This window comes from Xiphias gladius, chromosome 10, assembly GCF_016859285.1.
Source record: "Xiphias gladius isolate SHS-SW01 ecotype Sanya breed wild chromosome 10, ASM1685928v1, whole genome shotgun sequence".
In the NCBI taxonomy this organism is placed as follows: Eukaryota; Metazoa; Chordata; class Actinopteri; order Istiophoriformes; family Xiphiidae; genus Xiphias; species Xiphias gladius.
In genome coordinates, this window is record NC_053409.1 from 25203235 (window position 1) to 25230176 (window position 26942).

Genomic DNA, 26942 nt, shown 5'->3' on the forward strand with positions numbered 1-26942 from the left:
GAAAAGTGGAGGGCATCACTTCTCTACACGAGCGTAATCGTAAATGTAAGATATAATCACAGGGGCCGCATCAGGGAGCCCGCATCCTCTGCAGGTGCAAGTAGTTCACAGAAAAAGACAGAAACTACACAGAGATCACGAGGTTTGGGCCACGGATGGCCGAGTGAAGGCGATAGCGGCGGCAGCTGAGAATTGGGGACATTTAAGTGCTTTCCAGTAACGTTTGGTGGCCTGTTGATGCATTTAAGATCTGATGTGTTAAGTTTGCTCTCTTGTTCCCTTGATATCTGGCTCTTTCCCACACACACCAACATGCCTGTTCTTGTAATAACTTTCGTCTCCCTTTTGAGAAAACTGCGATATTTCATGATTTTATATTTTACCTGTAATTTCACCATCTTCTTACATTGCTTTAACTTGTGCACTCACTTCTGTTTCTATTCTCCATTCTGTGTTTCTGTTTAACTGGTCTGCAACCAGTTAGCATTTGGTGATAAACTAAACGACCCACCATGGTATAATCATGACAGCGTCAAGGAAGTTTCGACATGGCAGTGAAGGCACTAAAAGAAAAGAAAAGCTCTAAGAGCTCTGAGGGCAATGAAGAGAAGAAAAAATATTATTTCCAAATTCCAATTCAAATCTGTCTTAAAATATTTAACAGCGTTATCCTGCCCGTTGTGCTATATGGCGGTGAAGTATGGGGTCCGCTCAGTCATCACCCACCAGAACCTCTACGTGCAGAAATCTGCAGATACATTTTACACATTCAAAGAAATGAATTAAGAGCACGCGAGTTTTTTAAAGCACCTTAAAGCCAGCCCCCCCAAACATCCTCCACTCCAAAGAGAATAGAGTCCCCTACGTCAGCCGGTGCTGAGACTAACTGGCCCCTCTCAAAACACATTCTGACCCCTCTCACTACAACACTGCTCTCCAAACACCAATCAGAGCAAACCAAATTACAACACAGCGTAAGGAAACCTATCTGAAACACCGGAAAGAAGAAACCAAAAGCCAGAGTAGATTAGAATGTTATCTGTCCCGGCACAGAGATTACGAATCGGCAGAAGATCCTCCTAACTGTGAGAGATAGATAGCAGAGGCAGATCCTAACGGTGTACAAGTTCAGTGACCACAAACTGGCAGCCGAACAAGGAAGAACCCAAAAAAAATCATGACAGCTGGAAGAAAACAGAACATGTGGTCGCTGTTCAGCAGGTGAGGATGAGGCGGAGATGCACTTCCTCCTAAAATGTCAATCATTCAATGAAATAAGTCACGTTTACTTTAATGTGTATGCATTTGATGTTGTACTTTTAACATAATGTTGAAGTGAAATTCACATGGACATTCTGTCACTTCTAGTAATTTTAATGATTGGATATGTGATCGGACAAAATGTATATTATCAAGAAGTGTTGGGATCTTTCACCGAAGTAAAAGCAGTAATACCACTGCATAAAAAGCTGCATTAAAAGTTAAGTCCTGCATTCAACATATTACTGTAAAACTGATAGATATTCACGTATTCATGTAAGTGTACGTAGTCACGTGAGAACAGAACCATTATCGGCAAAATGTAGGTCGAAGTGTTAAGAGCGAAAGAAGCCGCTTTGCCAAATGAGTGTTCTGTAAAAAAAGAAAAAAACAACAACACACTTTTAGCTGTTTATTTTGGAGGATTGAACTTCCAGTTCTCGATGACAACAAGCTCTTGTTCCTTTTGAGTTTGAAAATCGCTTTGGACAAAAGTGTGTGTCAAATGATTGTAATGTAATCCCAGTGATGTACGTGATGGGTCGACAAAGCTCATCAAAAACACAGGTGTGCTCACACCCTCACCTTTACCTAAATGAGGTTATCTGTGGTCAAAACGCAGTCATTTCCATTTAGAATAAACAAAGACTTGCTAAGTAAGTAGGAATTGTGCGGTTATTTTTCAATATGAATAATAGGGCAAACGCTAAGGAAGAGGTGGTTTAAATGAAGTGGTTTTACAACACATGGGCAAATTGTGGTTTTCCTGCAAAAAACCCACAAAAAAGAAAACAAAACTCTTGAGCTTCAAGCACTGACCTTCTCAAATTGACCCGCTTTCCTCCGTTGGTCTCAACCCAAATGCAGCCACCTGGACACTTGACTCATCAGCTGCCAGCATGAATTCCCCATGCTAATCACCCAGAGCAGATGAACACATGTTTACACTTGTGAGCATCTCCTGGGCAACGCCACGGTTATTCTGATAATAATAGAAGTGTAATATGGAGAATCGTAATTATAAGCGGCATCGAATTTGTCACACGTCATCGGAAGCTGCGGAGTGTTATCAAGGGAAAGTAATCTAACATCACAGTTTTTTTTTTCAAAAAGAGTGGATTAATAAACTCCAAACAGGCTTCGATAACACTATGTTGTCAATCAACAGCACAAAGGGGGGCATAAAATACAAAAGAACCAAAAATGTAGAAGAAAATCATATTATGCAAAGAACTTTTTCAAAAGTAGTGAATGGCACATAGTGGCGCTTCTATACCCCCTTTCCCCGGAGACAACCATTCACACTCTGGCTGTAATAGACACAACGGAGCAAAATCTGGGCTAATCAGGACTCAAATCTGTGTCAAACCTGCCACAGGCGTCAGCTCAGCATTTTTCTGACAGCTGACCCGGATAGGATTTGACGAAAAGCAGTCCACGCTGTCCACGAGCTGTCACAACACCCTGAGTAACAGACGGGTAGCGCTTCCACTGTGAGCGTGTGAGCGAGTGGATGTCTTCTCAACAATTCCCTCCTCTGTGCCCCCCGAGGGCCCCTTTCTCCGCGAACATCCAACAGCAGCGCAGACCCGCAGCTCCTCACCAATTACCCATCTGGATGCGGGCTTGGTCACACGGGGGCCCGGGGACGGTGGTGGTGGTGGTGGTGGTGGTGGGCGTATGAAGCGAGTGTGGCACTAAATCACAGTGAGGACTGTTATGATTGGATGGGTGGAGAGGGAAACACTGCTGCCACGACCCTCACTCGCCAGGCTTTGTAATGCCGTTCGCCCACAACTGAAAGCGTCGCTCATGCTATCCTGCCTGTTCACCGTCACACATTAAACGTGAGGTACAAAAACGTCCCTGTGCCCCGTAACCTGCAACTACCGGCAGGTACAGTACTAGCGTTTAGTCAGACGTAGTCTCGCTTACTTTACTGCTGCTCGGTTTGGTTCGCTGCCTCGGTCCAGCGAATAAAAACAGGCTGCCAAACCAAGGTGGTCTGCTTCGAGACATGTGGAGCGAACAGGTTGTCAGTGAGGTCCGGTTGACTCTTAACTGTCTGTGTCTGTACTCTGTGGCCACTGATAGGCTCTCAGAGGTTTTATTATATTACATAGGCGTGAACACGTTGCTCAGTAAATGGCTTTATATCTGGCATGGGTCTTAATCTTCCACTTTTATTCAGGTTGGCACAGGAATTCCTAACTTGATCTGAAAATTTCTCATTGATTTTCTGTATTCCGAATATTTTGATTTTATATTGCCATTTGCGATGCAATTCTTTTGAGCTGATGGAAGGAGGCTCGGGAGGAGTCCCCGGTGCCTTGGGCAGGGGCATTTGTCGAAGCTTGGTCGGCCGAGGAGGAGAGAGACGAGGACAGCAGTACAAGTTAACCAGTTATCAAGCGTAACGCCAACTTACTCCGAAGGGAATCCTTCCTGGTTAACTGCATTTGACCTTGTGCCAAGTCATTCTTACCACATGTCCGAATAAGGTTGCTCTTCATGGAACCACGTCGCATCCATACGCGTGTGGAGACTCTACCGGTTACCTAATGCTAAACATTGGATCACGTCTACCTAAGTCGGGCTGTGTGCAGCTGTGAAACCGTCACGTCCTCCTCAGAGAGGATGTGTGTAAGTCACGACCATGAGGGGTGTTATGACTGCTCACCGGAGACACTATCACTATCAGCTATGCCAGAAATAAACAATGATCCATTGCTTACGGTGAGGGAACCTGTGTGTCACCTGCGGAGAAACATGGCCTGACACTACATAGATGACTAAAGATCTAATGATAAAGAAAAAAAATAAATGAATACCTAACTCCATCACACTTTTATGTTTTTGACTATGGATAATTGTAGTTTGTGGTCAGTGATGCATTCATGTGGTCTATATTTAATGCAAGGCAGCAAACACAATGTCCTTTGGGAAAAAAAGTAAAAATGAACAGCAGAGTCGCGTTTCGCTTGTAGTTGACAGTTGTTGTACAGTGTTTTGGTGTGCACACGTTGGTGCTCAGACCTTTGTCACGTTTACTGAAGACCAAGACATCGTTAAAACGTGAGTACAAGTGACCTACAGCGTGAAATCTTCTTAGTTTCCTCTATGTTCAAGAGTTTTGGATCCAATACACCCGTAAATAAGACTTTCTGCTGCGGAGTAGTTATTGCCTGTTTGTATGTGGTTAAAAATGTCTTTGGTCATGTAGGTAGAGCGAAAAATAAATACTGAAGTGAATAATAAATATATATATAATATTTTTGACTTTTGAATAAGGTCAACTTACTGGTGCTATCCAACAATGGGATGAATATTTCTCAATAGCAAGTATGGAGAGCATCTACAAGGGTAATGATAAGGGTAATGTCTAAATCAGTCCTACTACTCCAAACAGATGAATTTAAAATGATTCATATCATTTAAATCATTCCAACTTTTTTTTTTTTTACAGTAAAGCTACAGCGTTTCCTCTTTCAGGTTTCCACGGTGAGAACAATCCCCAAACAACCAACACCTTGCAGAATGTGAGTCCTGGTTTCTCACAACACCAGGACTAATATTCAGCTATTTCTTCAGGTCTCCTTAACCGAAGACCAGAGACAATCCATCACAGTTAGGTAAAGTTACAGAAGCTGAAACTGGGGTTTATCGAAACTCTGTCCAGTCTTTTGTTACCTGGACCTGGTTTACTTGTCCAATCACATCCCGTCCCAAAACAGTATTTCATTTTCCTGTTAAACAACACGTTTTACTGATAAAACAACACGTCTAAATTCCTCCCTGCTTAATTTGCTGCCGGGGTTTGTTTTTCCCATGTCACCCTGACCACCTGCGACACAATGTACAGTATATTGATACTCTTTTGATCCCACTTGACTCCCGCTGGACCCCACGGGACGCACGATCAGATCTGAGCCTCTCGACATAAAAAACCCAAATAGAAAAAAAGTAAAACAACTGAAGGTGTGATCACAGATTTTCTTAGGTATCAGCGTCATCAAGAAAGAGCGCTGTGTTATATATATTGAGAGAAGTGTATCGGTTGTAAATGAATTAATGTATGTTGGAGATGGTCTTGTCTGCATGAGACCAGCTCACCCTTAACATCCTGACAAACGCGTTGATGGCGCTGAATGCTGCTGTAGCCTGTGTCCCCCATCAGCAGAAAAAGAAAATTGCCTGTGGGCGGGTGAGCTCCCCCGCGGCGCTTTATCGCGCAGCGCAGCTCAACGGACGTCGGTCCGCTAAGAGGGATTTTCAGGCTGCTACTTGCAGCTGGTTGCTCGTGCCACTCTAACCCCTGTCAGGCCATTATCCTGCAAAGCTGAGTGGGTGGAGACAGTCATCCAGCTGCTGTGACATCGATATCCACCAACTCCAGCATTAATGGTGCTTATTGTGTGAGTAGTGGTACGACTATTAGCATCTGAAGCATGCTTTATAATTATTGTTGTACTTTTACTCCCAGATTTTGGACAGATGTCGTTCCAGCCAGAGCTTTAGTCTGAAAATGTTTGAATGCTTTTCCATTTTTGGACGTGAATTGATTAACGGTTAATGAGTTCTCCTCAATATGTTCAGAAAAGAAAAAGCAATAAAGAAGTTTAATGACGCTTCTTCTGTTCTCAACAAAAGGAACTCGACGTGCTTAAAAGTCCCAACATGATCAGCATGATATTAATCATAACCACTTATGCTAATGAGACTATTAATTAAGATAACTGATGTATTAATTACCAAATGCTGGTGTGTCTGGTCCTCACAACACATGCGCAGTATAAACATTTTCCTTTCCGTGATCAATATGCAAATGTTTGCAGCTTGGTCCTTCGAAATGTGATGAATTCTAGTTGTAGAAAACTCAAGAAGACTCGGGTTGAAAAAGAAGCAAACGATCGGTGTGGCGGTAGCTCACTAGTAAGCCCTGTGCCAAACACTGTGATTTATGTAAAGGTTTATTACTTTGACCAAAACATATATCCCAGAGATTGTGGGAAATGTCATATGTGGAAAATATAGTCATCAAAATGCCACTGAAATAAGGGTTATGAACTAAAACACCTAAAATTTTAGATGACATTCAGTAGTCTGGTTTCAGGAGACAGCTCGAAGGGTTTTCACCTGCAAATCAAATAAACCAGTCTTAGCTACTGGGCTGTGCTTCTGTCCGCTACTCCAACAATTAACTGAAAAGGCATAATCCATAAGCTTCTGCTCCATGAAATACATCTCACCTTAATTCATCTCCATTACATCCTCACGTTTCTATTCTGAGCAGCATGCTGACAAAAGGCCGAGCAGGGGGCTACTAAAGACAGGCGTCTGCATGCAGTGTGCCCCTGATCTCTACACACGTCTTTCTGGCAAAAAACCACTGCATGTGTTTGTTGATTCCATAAGACAGCAAGTAATGCCAGACTCACACAGCAATTTCACGTCCAAACACAAAAAACAGTTCATGTTTTCACTTTTCTCTCCAGTGGGTTAAGACTGAGTAACCTCCTCATTCACGGAGTTCAGCTGGTGGAGGGAGGGACTGCCTCCTCCGTCGGTCATGCCACCTTCACACAAACACACCAGCGTTACGGGTATTTACTTAGAATTTTACTCATTATTTTTGACTTCTCCTCCCAAGTTTCTTCACCACTAGGGCACGCACAGTCCAGAGTGCAGGGGACCTTGGGTAAAAATAAAGTCCTCAATCCTGCTTTGCGTTCAGAAGAAAACGTGTTCACAGGTAGATAGACAGGCAGATGTACTTGTACGCATTGCTGACGTTAAAAAAGGCAGTGTGTGAGGTGTTAAGTGTCAGTACTTTCAGAAGGACGACACCTTAATTTAGTCTTAAGATAGTCATGAAAAGCAGCTCTGCATTAAAACATTTTACAAGAATCTCTCTTGTTTCAGGTTCCCTTTCATCATTGTCCTTTTAACCTGCACTCTTAATATATTCCTCTTCTAATCTATTCCACATCTAAACAGCCCTGCACTGATTCCTGTTACTGGATCTTGTAACGCAGCCAGACTCGTGTGTGGTTGGAGGCTCATCTCCTCCTGCTCCGTGCTGATGTATTGCTCACTGGGCCATAACATATTGCTGTGTGAATAGAAGGCCAGACTAAAGTCCCCTACTCATAACCAAGCATGAATAATGGATTAAGACATTAATCAAAAAAAATGGAGTGAATTTTTCTCAGACCAAGAGCAGCGGAGAAATCATCGAGAGATAATACAGGCTACGGGGCCGGTGGTGTTTGGTCATCTGTTTATCCAACTGTTCTTTCACTGGCTGACCAACCACTGACCAACAAGTTATCCGGGGTTTGATAGTGTCTGGATAACAAGAATGAACTTTCAACAAAAATTAAACCTGGGGAGGAACCGAATGAAATAGACAAGTTCAATAGCCCAACGGATCGAGCTGGTTGGGTTAAACTGTGTTTTTCTGTGGTGGTTCTCGCTTTGATTATACTCCACTGATCTAAGGCACTGCCCACAGGGGTCGGAGGATGGGTTATATCCTAGGAATGAGATCAAACAACGAAAGCCACAGTAGCAACCCCTATTAACTCATGAAAGTTACTACAGGGACAAAAACATTCTTTTTGCTTCTCTTACAGCCACAGCAATAGTGGGGCTAAAGATGTAAAGTTTGTCCAAAGACTGGTGCAAGAGTAAAGGTCAGTGGATCATCCAAATGATTAGGAGTTATCCTCTGCAGATAATGACTATCTGTGCACAGCGTCATGGCTATTTGTCCAGTGGCTGTGGATATATAAACCAAAGTATGATAGGTAGAGTTACCCACGCAGTCGAGCTAATCTGTGCAGCAAATTCACCTTGAGCTTAACTTCTGATACACAAAAATCAGGCAATGGACCAATAGTAATGGAGCTTAACAGAATTTACTTCAGAAGCGGCTACCACAAAGTCCAGTTACATTTTAGCTACTGCTGTTTCGTTTAAGACGCCTCCGATTAGATAAAAATTGCGGCCCAAAAGCCCCATGGTTTGGTTTACAGTCAGTACGTAGATCAAGTAGATCTTTCATCCACGTGATCCTGAATCTACTTTGGTATCTCTACTGGGTTTTTACTAGGGCTGAAAAACAGAGTTTTAACAGGTGGACCTTATGATGCTGATATTTCGGAGGTCAAGAATTAACCTTCAAGCTCAAATATAACATTCTTACTCACTTCCTAAATTCATTATTGGTAAATTTTTGGTTTGCAGCATCGCCGCACTGTTGACATTTACCAACTGAGCTAACAGCACAAACCGGATACAAATCTGTCTTGGTTACTGATCATTTATCGCAAACGTTTGCTGCTCTGATGTTTCTCACTTTCTGTGAAATTGATCTTGAGTTGAGAGTTTTTTCTTTCCAGCAGTCAGCCAGTGCACCAGTGGACTTGGTCACCATTCTTTTGACAGAAGCCAGTGAGCTAATTGGACTTCCATCTGGCTGCTGTTGGTCTACCGTGGCCTAGAAAGCTGCAGCATCGCAGCATCGCAGCATTAACGGTTTCTGGACAGTTTCCAAGCCTCCAGAATCAGGATCTTTTTTGATCAGGACAGACTGACCCACCTTGCTGACTCCGAGATCTACCCTGGGTGTTACACATCAAAGCTGCCCCCTGCAGTCGTTGGCGAATGAGTTTGGTTAGAGCTGGTGTCTCAGTAAGCCTGGTGGATGATGGGAAATCAGGGGCTTATTACTAATGAGAATTTACTGGAGCTGCCACAGTATTGCCTGGGAAAAGTATTGTGTTTATGTTCACTTGCATCTGTTTGCTCATCTACTCTTGTGTATGAGATGTATATAAGAGTATGTATATATATATATATATATATATATATATATGTGTGTGTGTGTATGAGATGTGTGTATATGGTTGTGTGATAATTAATTGTCACCGAAGAGAAAAACTAATTTGCACAGCCTCTACATGCAGACTAAAGAGTCATAATAAAAAAAAGTAAACACTGGCACTCAAGTATGTATTTAACTCTGCTGCTTAACAGTGTGTGTAAGTGTGTGTGTGTTTGTGCGTCCACCTGATGCCACTGGACACTAATGAGAGCACAGTGTGTAGCAGCCTCAGGAAGCAGTTTCACTGCTCAGCCTGGGGAAATCAGCGGCTTTATAACCAAAACCAACACACACCCCCCCATGCTCTTCCTCTTTTTCCTGTCATCCTCCTCTGCTCCTTCTACTTCGCCTCATTTCCCTAATGTTTCACTTCTTTTGCAAATTCTCTCAATCTCTTCCAAACCTCCATCCTTCTGGCCTCCCCCCTCTCTGTCTCCCTCTGTTTTACCGTCCATTCTACCATCTGTTTTCTTTACCTGCTTGTTCTCGTTTTCCAATTCCCTCAAAATCCCCTCAAATCCTCCATTCCTTCATCCTTTTCCTTGCCTCCTTCCCTTGCAAATCCCCTCTCTGTCCATCCTATTCCTTTCTCTCTCCCTCTATTCTTTTAACGTCATTACCTTTTCTTCTGCCTCCATCTGCTCCACATTCCATTCATCCTTCCCTTTTCCCACATCATTCCCCTTCTTCTATCTTTCCTCAATGTCATCCTTCATCTCATCTTCCTCTCTCCTGTCCTGTCTTACAGGACTCTGTATATTTTCTTTTGTCCCTCCTCTTCCATTAATTTAGTTCAAAACCAGAAAAAGATCGTTTGAGCAGGTTAGAATCCAAAAAAATCTCTCTTCCTCCCCATCCTCTTGTTTCCCTCCCTCTGTCTTTCCATCCCCTACTGTGCTCAGCAACTGCTCATATATGCAGTCTGTCCCTGTGTGTGTGTGTGTGTGTGTGTGTGTGTGTGTGTGTGTGTGTGTGTGTGTTTGTGTTAAGAGCGCAGCTTTGCCAAACTTACGAGAAAGGAGAGCACGTTTATGTGTGCGTGTCAGTGCAAGTTTAAAGTAACTATTAATGTTTGTTTCCACTTCTGCATTCTCAATCACTAATCAATACAACAAGTGTCCTTCTACTGTGATAAGTGATGCATTTACAATTCTGTTTAATCTGGAATAAAAAAAACAAAAACAAAACAAATGGAATAGCCAGCATGAGGATTTAAAAGCACCCAGGATGAAAAGAGTGCCAACTAAAGCACCAACTCCAACTGCTTCAACAGAAAATCCAGCCCCGTCCAGACTAAGAACGAATCCGACTCACCCGGTCAGCACGATTAACAGGTGACAGGCGCCAGCGCCTGGCAACAAAGATGGCGGCAAAGAAGAAATTACTGTAATACAGCTAAACAAAACTTTTGGATGGATTAAAAAAACAAAAACAAAAACCCTGTATAGATCTTTACCGGTTGTGCGGCAGTTGGTGCCTGGAATAAAGGCTTTGTTCCAACCTAATTCAAAGGGCTTTATCTTCTATACCGTGGCCATCAGCGGGTCACAGATAGACTTCCTCTTTATCAACCGCCACACACAGACGACAGCCGTGACACCAGCGTCATGCTTGTGTACTTTGTGTATTAATAAAAAAAAAAAAGATGACGGCTTGAGCTTGAACATGGCGACGCTCGAGGGAGGTTGCAATGTTGTCGGCAGCGGTGACATCGCAGAGGGTGTGTCAGGCAGCCTCGCGCCGTGCGTTGCCTTTCAAAGCTCTCCGCCGTCGTTGCCGGGATCCAGAACTGCTCCTGACCTTACTTTCTGATAGCACTGATTCCGCCAGTCTAAGCTGGATATTGAGTCAAAAGCTAGCCAGCTTATGGTTATCATGTTAACATGCTAAGCCACTGGGGACACAAACATGCTCGTGTCAGCACATAAACGTTGGCCAGTACTAAAAATTGCTGGCACCACTGACTAATGCTAAAGACGGTTGGGCTTCTGCTAATGGTAACACAGGCCACTGTAAACATCAGGGCACTGGAGTGTCCACTCCTGTGAATTCACCTGGCGGTGATTCACATGAGTGAAAGTGCTTGAGAAAGAACCGACACCAAAACAAGTTGCCAGATGCAGGTCAACCAACCAGCTGCAGGACTACCTCAGACGGTGCCTGTGTACGGTACTGATATGTCCGCCTTCCAAATCCCTGCCTCATAAATTCCGCTTGAAGTTCATCTCTCAACGTCCTCATTTAACTGTACCTATCGCCTCTCTTTTCCTCTTGCTCCCTCTCCCGCTCTCTGTTTCCCGGCGGGAGCTCTGGTGCTGGCGCGGCTTCCTCTCCCGTTCACCAGCAGAGAAAAAGGAAGTTGGCTGAGAACGGGTCGCGAGGGTGAGGAAAACTCTCAAGAGGGAAGGGATTTTTAGAAAGGATGCCTCCCTCACATGCTGTGAACACACACGCAGACAAAGCCCTTGTCTCGCTCTCCTCACATCCACTCTCTCTTTCAACCTCTACTTTTCATTCCAGCTCTTCCCTCTCCTCCTACCACCTTGTCCTTCTCCCTCCACCAGCGCCGACCTCCTGCTCCCTCCACCTCCCTCTCCCTCTTGAGGCTGTGATCAGACGGCAGCTTTGTTCTCCCGCTCCAACACAAACTGCCGCCGTGAGCATCGCTCCTGAGGACTGGGACGATTTTTGGTTGCTATGCAACACAAAGTTCGACAACAATTTGAAAGCTATCCAATTAGCATCAGAGAGTTCAGTTGTTACCCGAATTGGTCTGTGGACCCCGAAGGGTCCTTGAGAGATTTTCAAGGGTTCATAGAAAATAAGCAATCATTTCATTACACAGCATTTGGAAAGTCTGTTTGGCTCATAGGTTTTCACTCTTCACTCTGTAAGTATCTCTTCAAATGCAGTTATGCATAAAGCTGTATCTGTCATACCTTCAAGAAAACCTTTAATTTTCTTTAATAATGGCTGAATCTCACAGTAGCCCAGGCATATGGTCTGTTTGAATATAAAAAGGTCAGTTCCAGAAGTCTGGGACTTCCAGGAACTGACCTTTTTTCTCTAAAAAGAACTACAGGCGCTTTTTGGACAATGAGCGATGGTCGCTGCGTCAGTGGTTTTCAGCTAAAACACGGCTGCAAGGAGAAGGCAGGGCGGCAGCTGCTCGCGCGATGCCGCGCCGCTGCGCGCAGAGTTCACGATGGTTCGACTTTCTCAACTCGCCGCCACGGCTCACTGTGTGACCGTGGCCGCTGCAGAGACTACAGCGGGGGGAAACGATACGGGAGTTGTCTGAATGATTCACCTCTTTACCAGCAGAGAACAGACAGATCAATGAAGAGAAACATCAACTTTAAAAGTCTGATTATCTGGTCTGAGGCAATAAACACTGTTTCTGATGCCAGTTCGCAAAACTTGTGTCATACCGCCATCAATTTCCTATATTCTAAGCTACAACACCCTGTATTTCGCTGCCGGACAGAATTAATCAGCACAGTCACATTGATGCCACATTCACCAGTATTTTATTCAGAGTTTCTCTTTCTCTATTATTTCTTCCATTCGATGGTTGGTTTCATTTATTCTGGTCAACTGTGTGCAGATGTTTAACAGGACCTTACAGGGGCCTCTGCTCCCTGAAGGGGCAGTGAAGTCTCATATCGTGAAACTGTGTGTTGACTCTGCATTCACAGCAAAAAGTTGCAACAACAAACAGCAAACAAGAGCAGCTAAAAAAAAAAACCAATGAGTGTTATCACTAGAATATATATATATATATATATATACAGACACACACATACACACCACATTTATAAACCAGGGCAAATTAGCAATAAAGGTCTGTCTCTAATAGCAGATAGAAGCCTGATTCTCCTCTTAGTTGAGGGACTGTATAAAAGTTTCACTTACGTCTTGATAGTTTTTTATTTTCTTATTAAATAAGGTCTACTACAGATGTATTCGAGAGGGACGATGGCACAAAATCATTTGGAAATCCTTGAGTGAAGAATCTGCAAAGTAACTGAAGTAAAATGAAATAAAGCAACCTGAAAAGTTAATGATAGCTCTGCTTACTTTTGGAGGGTGTGATGATTCATAGTTGAAAGAGGCCGAAGCATAATTGAGGCTGCGATGCAGTTTCCAATTCTGCAAGCTTTTAGAACTTTTTTGCAATGAGGCAGGAGATGTTACGCTTAGAATTACACTTCACATTTAGGAGTGTGTGCCTCAGACCTGACAAATGGTCTCCAGCATATGTTATATGGTTTGTTAGCTGAGGTTATTATTCTTTAACAGGACACTGCAATGGCTTCCTCACCTACATGGAGGAAATCCGAAGGTTTTGGTTTTTTTTTTTTTTTTGGTGAGACACTGACTCTGAGCCCCGGGAAGCAGTAAAGCCCAAGAATTTCCAAACGTGAGCCTGATAGTTTGGAGGCACCGCACCAGAAATAAGTGGAGAGCAGCCGCAGACATGTTGGAAAAACCCTCCACTGTGTTAATAACCCTGTCCGTCTCTCCACAGCAACAGCAGCTCACGATGACAACCGTCTGACAATTTATCGATTAATGTCTTCAGCGTGATGAAGCAATTCATCAAACATCTAATGTGCTTTTTATGAAGCTCTGACTGCAGCCTCGTCTGACTCGGGCGCATAATGAAGTTAAGGAAGTGGAGAGGCAACACAAATGGAGAAGCTGCAGAGACGGCTGTCTGCACTTGCTCTTCTCTCCCTTCCCCACAATATTTCTCTTCTGTGATATTATTTTTTCTTTACTTCTCTTCCTCTCTGCATTCTTCTATTTTTTTAATCTTTTTTTCAAATTCTTCTCTTACAGTTTGTGACGTTTATCTCTTTAATGTCCTTCCTGCTTTTTCCCCTTCTTTTCCGGCATCATGGATTCCTATAGACTGCTGTTGCAAACGATCCTCCCTATCTGCTGCAGTGGATCTATAGCTTTAACATAATGGATCGATAGCTCGCATGCCGGCAACTAGCATCACACATCCCGATCTTGCTACAATCTGGGGCTGGGGCGGTTTCTATTGGGGCCATCCTGGGTGTCTATCTTCCATAAATATTCCAACATCGACTTTACTTAGATTATATCGCCAAAAAGAAAGGAAGCAGACTGGCAGACACGTATTGGGCTTTTAAAAATCTGCTGCACTAACGGGTAGTTTCCTGCACATGGATTGAGCCTGGTCATAAACTAAAGAGGTTTTTCATTCCGACTTTATAAAGGGATTAATTGGTGCTTTAACGATTTCTGCTCCCTAGTGGCCACAAATATATTAATGCGGCTTTAAGGATACACAAAACGTGTTTGTGAGACAAACGTTGACCATAAACAAATGTTACAAAACTCTGTTTGTGATGAAAATTCTACAGGATACCTTTGCTATTCTAGATAAGGGAAACTTGGTGCTAAAGGCAGGTGTGCGAATTAACAGATTTTATGTGAAATGGGGAATTGTTAAAGACAACGTAGCTGCACTTATTTTCAGCCTGACCTCCAAAAATAAAGTGGTTTAGATGATCTAAAAAAGCTGTTGCCTTGTTTACAGCCTCTCCGACTGATTGTCTGCCCGCACGGGTTTGTTGCCCGGTCAAACTTATTTTGAACAGTGTTGCCACGTGACCAGATCCCAGCAATAACTCTGCTGAGGTCACCATAACCAGTAAAACCAGTAGCCAGAGATATGACAAATAATGTTTTCAAACAGTCTTTCTTGCCCAGAATGTGTTTTAACATGACCGTGCCACCATAAGTTGGTAAATAGTAACAGTAAATGCCCAACCTTTAAATATCATCAGAGCAGCGATCGTTAGGCTGATTTACAGTAGTGTGTTGCTCGTAAGTCAAGTTTATTTGTGTGTGTGTTTGAGTTCCTAAAAGCTTCTACACACACCAAATGGTCCCAACAACACCAATTTGCTCTGTTGTCACCGTCTTTCCTTCCTGTTATTGGCTGATCCGGGGCCTGTTGACGGTTATGAGAGTGTGCACTACACCGGCTGCCGCAGCCATTTCTGTCAGCGTTGCTATCGGCGCCCGCCCCAGTGAGAAGCAGTTTCCCCGACATCGACTCCGTTAGCCTCTTATTCTTCCTCTCCAGCCCTTCTCCTCCTCATGAATATTCCAGTGCGAGGCTGCGGAGAGCAGTATGTACAGCCGCTGATAAGAGTCTGACTGTTTGTGTTTAACTCCGGAAAGTCAGACAGGACGCCAGCTGACTGCTGATTTTGAATGCGACAACTCAAGTGTCGGCTTTAAGTTCACGCAAACCCTTGTTTTCCAGGTAAAATGTTTACATTTTCAAAAATCGAGCATAATAATTACCATTGATTGGAGGAAGCACAACCCTACGAAAAGTTACAAAAAAGTCGAGCAGGTTTACCTGATGGAACACGTGACTGCCCGGCCACAACTAAAGCTACATGTTTTCATTAGGAGATGGACACCGGTTATTGCCTACCACAGTTAGGAATCTTGTACTCTATTGTTTCAGTGCATTCGTTTTGTAGGTATACACAGTATATAGGTAAACGTGTGTGTGTGTGTGTGTGTGCTCTACGCCTACATGGCGCTGTTTCTCCTAAATGTCCATGTGTGTCAGGTGAAACCCAGCCTCGAGGGGATTTTGTTTTATCATGTTAAATGCCTGTTAATGGCAACAAGGTTTAAAAAAATAAAATCAAGTGTAAAAAGAGCAGGTCCAATTGTGTCCCTGCTGTCACGTATGAGTGATTTTCACTCCAGCTGAAGGATCGTGTGTGGGATCCCACAGTAGCTTAGCAACACGCCAGACTTTTTCACCGTGAACGTTTTAGTGTTGCACAATCACAAACGGTTAATGTTCCAAACACAGAATTAAATCCACACCATGGCTGCAGCTAACAGTTATTTTTGTCAATAAATGGTCAGAAAATGGTGTCAAATGGGTCCAGGATGTCTTCAAAGGTCTTGTTCTGTCCGACCAACAGTCCGAAACCCCAAATTAATTACAAGTTACAATGATATGAAAAAAGGAAAACGCTGTAAATCCAAACATTTGAGAGGTTGAATTTTGATATTTTTGCTTGATAAATAACATAATTTAATATTAAACTTACTGTCAACTTATTTTCTGTTAATTGACTATCCAATCCACACACACACACACACACACACACACACACACACACACACACACACACACACACACACACACACACACACACACACAAATATATAAATCAAGGCAGTGAAACTTAAAGTAGTTTTTTGGGAGTTTGATTCTCAGTGACACTTTCTCCCGTCAGCAAAAGCATCTACCAAATCACATGCCCACATACCTAAGATGGCGATGACCTCGTCGTCCTGGATGACCTCCAGTGACCCCGACACCACGAAACACAGGGTGTCAACGCTCTCCCCGGCGTGGAATATCAGGTCTCCGGGGGCGCAGTGGATGGTCTGAAACTCCACCGCCAGCGAGCGCAGGCAGCCGTCACTGGCTAACCGGAACGCCGGATGTTCGTTGAACACCTGAGTAAGAGGAAGGTTGCTCGGACTGTTAAAGATGGATTCTTTCAAGTTTGAGGTTGTTTCTTCAGTAGCAGCCCAGCGTACGGCTGCCTACACACCGTCACCGGCAGAGCTGGTAAGCACTGGTTGGAGACAGTGGTCTCTCTGTGGACAGTGTGACGAGGGCGGACTCACTTTTTTTTTTTTTTTTTTTTTTTGCTGCTGACTGAAGTCTCAGTGCTCAGAGTTCTCAGTTTGCATCAATATGTTGTATTGTTTCCGTCTTGGGTGGAGATGACTGGGAGGGTTTGTCCAGCATTATAGTATAAATTATTCTGCGAAACGATTGTCTTTACTGTCGGTACTCTGAGTATACTTTGATGCTAATACCTCTGCTCTCTTACTTAGGTAAACTTTTGAATACAGCACTTTTACTTGAGTACTGATACGCTGTGGTTTTGCTACTTTCACTCGAGATTGGACAGATTTGAGTACTTCTCCTACCACTGCGATCAGATTATAGACGACCAAGAGCTTTAAACACGGAGAGCTTCATTCTACAAATACATTAGAGCAAGAAAAGCTCGATAAGTGAAGATAAGTGAAGTGGACCTCGGGTTGAGGTTATTCAGTCGAAACATTTGTCCTGTTTAGCCATTAGTCTGTATGGCTTGTCTTGAACGAATTCAACAATTCTGTATCGATGAGCATGAGATATCTCAACACTAATGGGCCAAATGATCACTGAATTTGCTGTGTATCCACAGACCACAGTGGGTGACGCCGAATGATTTTGTTGACCATGGGACTCTCCCTCTATCAACACCAACAGGCCGAAGGCCCTAAACATTTTGCTGTTCCCATTCATGCTCTCCGGGGGATGAAAGCTTTTCTTTAGCACCACCCCTTATGACAAACTCAACAGCCTCAACGTTACTGATGCGAGTTTCTACAAACCGCATTAATCGTCAGTATGAGATAACTGTTGAAAGCTCGAGCTGGAGTGGGTTCCTCTCAGATCGCCGGCGAGGGGAGCAATGCAGCTTCCAGGGGAGACTAGAGGGGCCTTTTAAAGAAATATACACGTCTTCCTCTCATTTTAAATATTTACCGGCAGTCCCACCTGCAGAGGACGTCATTCGCTGATGTCCCTTCACATGTGCAAAATGAAAAGCGGCTCCCACACAGTGAGACGATCCTTCACCGTAACAGTGAAGCCTTCGCCTGGTTCGCTCCTTATTTCACTGAGAGGAGATGAGTGTTTTTTATATCAGCGTTTCCCGTCAGTCACCTGAAGCCCTCAAGAGAAAATATAAGTCTCCATCGGGAAAATAATCCCTCAAAACCACATCGCCTTTCAAACTCAACTGTCAGATCTTGGTATTTTCATCTAAGGACCTTTGTTTTGCCGGGACAGCAGGCGGCACGCTGTCAGCAGTCCCGAACTGCAGCAAAAGGTGGCCCGTTTGATGCGTTTGAAGATTGAGGACCACAAAAGCCAGAATTGCTCTAATGTGACATTGTTAAACTGCTCGCATCGTGTTCATGAACTGGGCTGGTTTGTGACGCTTTACATCAGAAGACACAGAGAGGCGAACGACTGTTTGTGAGTCCGGTTTTCCCTGAAATATGCAATTTGTTTTGCATTTCATATTCCTAGTCATGAGGTCTTGCATTTATTACCAGCAGCCACACTGACACAGAAAAAGATAATTAGTGATGGGAATGGGACGTATTTTTACTAACTTTCACTCACTAACGTATTAGCATATTGCTAGGATTCATTATTTTTAGTTTTAAAATCTGCATATTTCTCAGTGTTTACCGAACTTACTTAAATAAGGGTGAATATTGAATTGATTGTCTTTTTTAATGACATGTGGGCCTGTGTTGCTTAATGAGCACAGCTTTTGCATTTTTGCTACGTTTTGCTCAACGGTTGTTACTAAACTTCGCTTGATCAGTTTTCTTTGCCAAAGGACCTCATTTACAGTCAACTGCGGCGAACTGCGCCTTCTTGCGAGATGGCCAACAGCGTTTGGATATGTAAGGACATAAAATCTTCAGTGTAAACACATCTGCTTCTTGTGAAAAATCCACTTGTTTTTTGTGAAATGACACTGTAGAATCCCCCTCTTCTTGGAACCTTAAAAGGAAACCTCTCTTTACTGTCTGTTATCACCATGAAAAAAAGCTCTTCCTGCCCTGGTTTAAGCTTCTTGCAATGAACTACCTATTAGCATTTCGACATCATTAACACGCATTCTTGTACAATCCCTGTTCTCGCTGAATTAAACCCTCGTTGTTGAGATGAATATGCAGTGCACAGAGTTATTACAGGAAGAGAGATATCTGAAACTCCTCGGGAATCGGCTGCGCTGACTGAAAGGGGTAAATCTGAGCGAGTTCTGAGTGTTCGCCTTTTGGAGATGGTTGTTACACAGCGCAGACACACAAGCAAAGGTGTCCTTTGTTCGGTGCCAGTTCAGCGGTCTGAGTCTGCCAAAGTCCTGGGACCCATATCAGTCGTGTCAGGCGCAGCCCGGAGGCCTCTAAGCAGGCCTAGCCTCCACTTAGTTCTGTAATAAATGCCACCAAGGACTGGCGCTGTGCATGTTCAGAGGAGCGAGTAAACGAATGTCCAGGAATCCAAAATCGCTTTGTTAACGTGTGTGTTCAATGTGGCTGTGTTTTCTTCATGAGGACATTCCCTTCATCTCTCGTCGGTTTTTTATTTTTAGACTTAGTGTTATGTAGGTAAATAAGTTCAAGTGCTTGTAGGTGCACTTCCATTTTGCTCAACAACCTATTAAAAAAATATTTAATTTGATTTATTTCATTTCAAGCCCAAGGATGTAATTTTGAGGAACTTTGCACAAGCTCAGGTTGTTTGAGTTTTTCAGCTTTGTTTAATCCTCCATGTAGGATTTGAACGTTTCTGAGTTTAGCGCCCCCTCTATGGTATTGTGCTATTTAAAAAAAGTGCCCTTTTTCCTGTCTATCTTTTTCTTATGTCTCATTTTTCTAGAAACAAAAACGAATTCCGTCAGAAAAGCCTACGCTCACATTAAGCATCCTAAACACAGTGGCTTTAAAAGTATTTACCCATAATCAAAGTGCAAGCGGAGCGAACTGTTAACCTGCCCCCTCCACACAATCAAGGCGCAAAACTCACACTGTCCATCTTGTTGCATTTTCAAATACGGTGAACTAGAATGAGGCATTGTGACAGAACTGATGTGTGCATGAGAAAACAACAGATACGTACCTTCCTGTTGAGATGGACACAGATGTCCGCCCGCATGTCCTTGGGACAAATGGATAAGACCTGGACGACAGAGAGAGACACGAGGGAGTCACACAAACCAAAAGCAAATAAAATGAAATAAAAAATCCTCTGTTTGGCATCAGCAAAAACCAACAACTGCTACAGAGGAGAATATCAATTAATTCTACATATTTTCCTCCCTTTGGGGATTCACCGCAGCAGAGGATATTGACGAACAGTTACTGACGGAGGACGCGTAGGCAGCAAGGTCAACGCTTTGGAAAGAGCCGAGGGCATATTTTACACGTCATTGTTTTAGCACCACTGTGTTTGGCTTATAAAATAATGAAATCAATCTAATACGCTACTGAGCCCCTATCATTCTGCACTGCAGCGTTTACTGATGACACTCGGACATTTCGGTCACACAGGCATTGAGGGAATTTGTTTTATTGGAAAGACGATGAAAATGCGAACTCACCCATAAGAAGTAAAAGTTTTGAGCAACTTGTAATGTGGAAAGAAAAGAACTGGCAAGTGGGTCGTAGAGTTAAAAAGTTCACCTGAGGCTACACAACAACGCTTTGTACGGTATTGACTTCAGTGGAAATCAAAGTAATTTATGCTTTTTCTGGACCAAACAATCTATAAATCTAAAGTCTATTTAGTAGCTGTTCTGGAGCTTTAGACCAAATCACACAGCCTTCATCAGCAGACTGACTGTGCTCGCTTGCCAAAGAGCGGTAGATATTCCAACTTTGCATGATTCTGAGAACCTCTGGGACTTCCTGTCCATGTTGACTAATAAGTCGAGAACCCAAACTTCCTTATTTAGCTGCTGCATTCATTAAATGTCTCCAAAAGCAACTGTCTGCCAAAAAGCCTAAACTTTAAATCGTAATTGTTTTGTCCAGCTCATTACACAAATACTGAAATCCAGCCTAATTAACTGAAGCATTTAGGTAAAACAGAGAAGAGAAATCCATTAATCATCTAAAAGCTTCCGCAACATCAAAACACAACACAACAGTCTTTGAAAATCTTCTCTGCTCTATTTAAAGTGGAGGATATTAGCAGCACTGAGACACTTTTGGGAGCCTCTGGTCTTTTTTGGGTGTGTATTCGCATAAACAGCTGACTGAGAAACGTGTAACGGCTCCCAAAATGACAAGAAATACCTACTAATTGGCCCCGGCTCTGACTCCGAGGTATTTATACTGAGGGTGGGCTCAAGTCTCGCCTTATGTCTCTTCAGCAGACTGTAATTATCTCTACAAAAACTGCAAAAAAAATCGGATTTATGGGGAGGAGGCTTGTGATCCAAAATGAAAAAGAAAAAGAAAGAGTGAATGTGGATGAGGATTCAATTAAATGGTCAGATAAAGGAGACAAAGAAAGACAAGTCCCATTCAAACAGGACGAATATAATGAGGAAATAATATGAAATTAACGAATTAACGCCGTGGCCAGCTCTGAGGTTATGGAAAACCTCCTTATAACCGTCTGAGGTCAGGATTTTTTATGATCAGTCAGTTCCCCGTTCAGAAGAGAAGAACCTGACATCCGAAACGGCATTCATAATGTTCCTCCAGAGGCAACACGAGGAACGTAAAAATAACCATTTAGAGTCAGGACTCAAACAGAATTCAAGGCTGCGGAGACAGCGTTTGGTTTGGAAGAGTGCTACCTGAGGGGCAAAACAACAAGAGGTGATTTGTGAGCCCTTTTTAACTTTACAATGTACAGACATGACAAATTAACGTTTGATACCAATAATCAATGTTTACCGCAGTTATGGCTAATGAATGCTCGCCCCTAGGTAACATATGTCCCGTCTGATACAAGTAAAAGAAAGATACAAAAAGAAGAGGAGGGAATACTGAGGAGAGTGGAAGCTGTTCTCAATCTGACTCTCAGCACTTTAATGTGTGTTTGCTTTTATTAGCTTCTTCGTGCTGCTCATGCCGCGGGTGATGCGTAGCTTCATAAATGGCTTGAGTGCTGCGCTATGTGTGTGTGTGTGTGTGTGTGTGTTGTGCGTGATCCGATTAGAGCTCCTGTTAAAGTAAGATGCAGATTCTGAAAAGATAAATGATCTCACAGGTTTAATAAATGCGTGGAAGCGTGAACTGGGAATGTCTCCGGTCTTGCCTTCCTTCAGTGTGGAGCAGCAGCTTCAATTTTGAGACATGGGTGTGTCTTGGTATAAAGCTGGCCGATAGTTTTATGATAAGTTGAAAGGTTAGTTAAATAATGAAGTTTAAATTTGAGTCGCTTGAAGCAGGCTAGACACAGGTACTTAATTACCTACATGACCAAAATGTATTTCACTTGTATGCTCACAGTGCATGTTTCAATCAACTGGTCGTGATCCCTCATCAGTTTTATCCACTGCCACTTCCGGTAAAGTGAGTAAATAGGGCGATCGCGTCCTCGAAAATGTTGACAGCAAAGGGAAAGGTAGCATCAATTGATGTGTGGTAAAGCAGGAAGAAAAAAAGCGGAATATAGCGGCAGAAGATGTGGACAAATGAGTAAATCGAGACTGCAGTTAGCGCCATCATGCTCAATACTATTCCAGTAACATGAAAACAAACTCACTACAGTTTATAACAGATTTTTTGACGGTAGCCATGCGGGAAATTGGATGGTGCGACTGTTCAAACTGCAGACCACCAACCTAAGTGCAGATGAAAATTTGCCAGAAACCTCTGAGATTGTTTGACAGCCATGTTTCTGATCGTTCAGGCAGTAAAGTCCCCCAACTGTGTCTTTTAGGTCTATCTACAGCTAATATTCAATATTGAAAACATTTTGAAGGAGGCATATTTGGACCATATTACGTTTTCTATTAATGTAACGAGGCTATGTTGTCAATTTACATATGCAAGTCACAAATACGTTGATACTGAACACGTCATGTTTACAGACAATGTGTTTGTTTTCCTCCAAAAATATCTGACCTTGCAAAACAATATCTACCCGTAGTGACAACAGCATTATTATACATTTTTATGGTTCTGTTTAGACCCTCGCAGCACCTGGTTAAGGTTTGGGAAAGATCCTGGCCTGGTTTAATACAGAAAAGGTTCGCAATGACTTCAGACACAACGCATTTATTTGCAGTGCATTTAACCAAAACCACCACCTTTTCCTGACCTTGACCAAGATGCCTTTGTTGCCGAAACATAACCACAGAGGAGAACTCCAGTCCCTGGTGCCACAGTTTGTGCGTTTTGAACGCCGCCATCCACCCCGGCCACCTCCTGGTGACTCTGCCGCCATTAATAAATGCAACGCATCTTTCATTCATTCATTCAAAAAAAAATCTAAAAAAGAAAAAGAAAACAAGAAAAGCAAGTTGCCTCTGAACGTAACCCAGCCAGTGAGTACACTGCCACCACAACATAAACAGGAAAACAGTTTAGTAGTATATGATAGCCATATGACTTTTATCTATACCTTTGGTCTAAATCTTGTTTAAACATTTTTCTCTTCCTTTTCCACTATCACTGAATCAGTTTTGTAATAGTGCTTTCACGGTTTCATAACTGCCCTAAGTAAAAGCCCCAATGGCAGCACCCTGTCTCGAACCCTTATCGGTAGGGTGCTTAGTGAGGGCACAAGACAGACCTCAGACAATTCAGAATTCAGGTTCTGGAGAAATCCGACCCATTCAGAGAGCCGATGAAGCACCGCAGCCTGTTTTCTTAGAGCTTGGAGCTCACTCACTTTAATCTTAACCATAAGTCTCACTAATCTGTTTTTCAGTAATATAATATGGCACACATTTACAATCTCGACTGCAGTCTATAAGCAGAGGGTCAAAAGTTCACTTCTCCGAGTGGGTTTGAGTAGATTAGGTAATAACAGTGTGTGACTGGTGACTGGCTGTAAGGCATTTTGTTAGTTTTGTGTTGTTTTCTCTTTTATGCTTAGCCCCGTACCTACTCTCACTTGTTTTGTTATGGCGCTTTGTTTATGGCATGTTTTTGTCTTTGTGACAAGGCTGTCTGGTTAAATGAGCTTAACAAATGTCATGTTTTTGTGCGGTTATATATGAGGCTGCTACAGCTGTAACCTTCTCCATTCAAAATTAACTGTCCCCATGTGTGACTTGGAGTTTTTGTTGTCAGTGTGACTGGCATAAAGCCGCACGCTGTCTGGGTTTTTTCGATCCCAGCATGGATAATTACGTAGAACAAAGTCAGATCACTGCAATCAAATAAAAACAATAACGAAACTTCAATGTGACCACGCAAACATGTCACATCAGTACTGACATCTTGCACCGGTTAAACATGACTTTTGACCTTTCAGTTGTACCTTCTCCGTGTCGATGCCTTTGGACATGGACCAGGTGGAGACGATGTAGTCCATCACCCGCTCGCTCAGGCCCTTGGGAACCTGGTAGAGCTTCAGGAAGTCCCTGACATTGTTGAGCATCTCGTGGTAGCGGTTGGTGTTTGCGTACATCTGCTGGAAGATGGTGGTTACATTTCCAAAGATGGTGGCGTAGAGCAGAGCTAGACAGGAGGACAGAGAAGAAGTGTAAAATACATCCAGTTGAGGGCACAAATACACACATGTACACACTCTGGATCCATGTCTTAACCTTGTCTTTAAAGGTAGAGTAAGTGATTCTAATCTAATACACTTTTTGTCAAATACAGTAAATATCTCCTCATGATCAGCTAGCTGTCCGTACTGTGTGTGTGCTGAAAAAATGTCCCGTGTTCCTACACAGCCCTGGCTCTGTAAATGGGAATATAAACAAATTGGCTCGGGCCGACACTTCCAGCCAATCAGCACCTGATGGCGATCGTTTTCCTGCACAAGAGGGTGAAGGGGATAAAAGGGGGCAGTGGGAGCGAGACAGACGGTAATTCTGGCGCATGCTAACATGCTACACATCAGAGAAGAGGGGATGGCCAAGAAACAGCCTAAGAGGAGAAGGTCTGGGGAACAAGGTTTGAAAAAGAAGGGCTATGATCAGGCAAGAGGGAAGACCTACGTTAACACTGGGGAGGCTTTCCAATGGTGGAGACTGCATGGTCAGACTGGGAAAGAAATTCAGCCCTGGGCTTGGTCCGTAGGGACCGGCCCACAGCCCGAATGGCAGTTGCACAGAGAGGGCCGGTAAAGAGACTGACGGGGCAGGTAAAAACGTTAAAAGCTGTATGGATTTCGCAACGGTCCAATGGCCCACAAATGGGGCGGCCCACCGAGATTTGTCCCAGTGGTCCCGATGGGCAGTCCAACTATGGGGAGACCTCAGAGAGATGAAAGGCATGAAGACAGATGAGGAGGTGGCTCTGTTTCTGCTTCACAGGTGTGTATTACATTAGTTTTGCAATGTTTCACAGAGCCAATAGGTCAGCATTGTTTTGTCCTGTTTGCTAAGGTTTGTGATAGCTAATCCCAACTGGTTGTGTGTCCAGTAACGATAAATAACTTGCCCAAGGACAGTCAGTTTACTTTCTAGTTTGCAGAGATATGCTGTTGGTGTGGTGTTAGCTATAGCAGCAGGAGAGTTGTGAGTGTCACCGTCTGCAACTGGTGTGCTGGCTCTGGGAAACTGTCACATCCTCTCTGCATGTTTAGCTTCGCAGCAGCAACTGTAGCGACAGTTTGCTGTCTCGCTGTTTGCTCTATATCTTGGCATTGGTCCGTACAAAGTGCAAAGGGTTTGTTAGCACAGCGGGATTATTTTGGATTGATGCATGATTCAAAACGCTATGCCAGGTAACGTCACATTCCTTATTAGCTTATATTCAAACCTACGGTCCTCTCTTCTGTTTTCACTCCATTTTGTTTCGGATGTTGTGTTTGTTTGCATGTCATTTGTTTGACGATGTTTTATATTATACAGTTTGTTTTGAGTAACCACTTCCACGCCAGACAAGATGCTCTGGATTCCGCCATCTCTCTCTTTTGGTCATCAAGCCCAGTTGTTAGTGTCGTTGCTTTAGCAATGCACGTCTCGGTTTAAACCCTTTTCTCATCTCTTTTGTCTTTTTCCCCTATGAGATGCTCTATAAAATCATTTTTCATTAAAGCCTTTCATGAAAGTGATTATTTTGACTGGAACAGAATACACACACACACACACACACACACACACACACACACACACACACACACACACACACACACACACACACACACACACACACACACACAGGAGTCATCTTAAAATTAGCAGTTTGATTTGTTTTAATTTTCCTTCCAGAAATTTCTCCTTTGCGAAAAATTTGTTGACCCCATGAAGACGAGCAACCACTTTGTGGAAGGTAACGGGGATCCAAATAAATAAAGAATAATGAATTTACAAGTACAGATGCTGTAACACCCCGACGACCCCCCAAAATCACTGTACAACCCATCTCAGGCCCCCTTGTAATGACACAGGACACCATAGTTAGTTAGTTAGTTACTGTGACATGCCTTTACAAGTGCCCAGTCCACATGGACTTAAAAGACATTAAGAGATATTGGTGCAGTGGTGACATATTTGTCAGACATGAAAACAACGTCGTACATTACATTACATTTCAAACAAATAACTTTGTCTCTTGTCCCATGCTCTACAAATAAGGTCAGCCCCACAAAAGGGTCTAGTGATGACTAGTGATGCCTTGAAAACCACCCTCAGCACCTTAGCAACCACAAAGTACCTCCCTTTAAACCACCAGAACACCAGAGCACCTTTCCTAGTAACCACCTAATAATTCCCTATCGATCCACCGATCAACCCTTAGCAGTCATCTGTAAAACTGCAGCTTCCACACAAACGACTTAAGCTTGAAGATTCATTAATGATGCTGACAACGGCATTTTGACAAAAATCTTAGCACAATATCCACATACTGAAAAACTGAAAAACCTTTTTTCACCTTTCAGATTTTCTTCCCATTTTTTCTTCTCATCATCATCATAATGAAGGCCATAGCTGCTGCTGAAAAAGAAAAAATCAAAGCTGTGTTCTAATAAGAATTCTTTTTGTTT

General features: G+C 43.1%; 1 protein-coding gene across 3 annotated transcripts in view; it reads right to left on the minus strand.

The window, feature by feature from the left end:
- kcnh5b (potassium voltage-gated channel, subfamily H (eag-related), member 5b) overlaps window positions 1-26942 on the minus strand; it is a 150571-nt gene that overhangs the window by 36248 nt on the left and 87381 nt on the right. For all 3 annotated transcript variants that reach the window (XM_040137468.1, XM_040137467.1, XM_040137466.1), the window contains exons 9-11: window positions 24261-24460; window positions 19935-19994; window positions 16495-16687 (exon numbers count right to left, since the gene is read on the minus strand). In XM_040137468.1, coding sequence (XP_039993402.1) covers window positions 16495-16687; window positions 19935-19994; window positions 24261-24460 — 453 coding nt within the window. The remainder of the gene's footprint in view (window positions 1-16494; window positions 16688-19934; window positions 19995-24260; window positions 24461-26942) is intronic.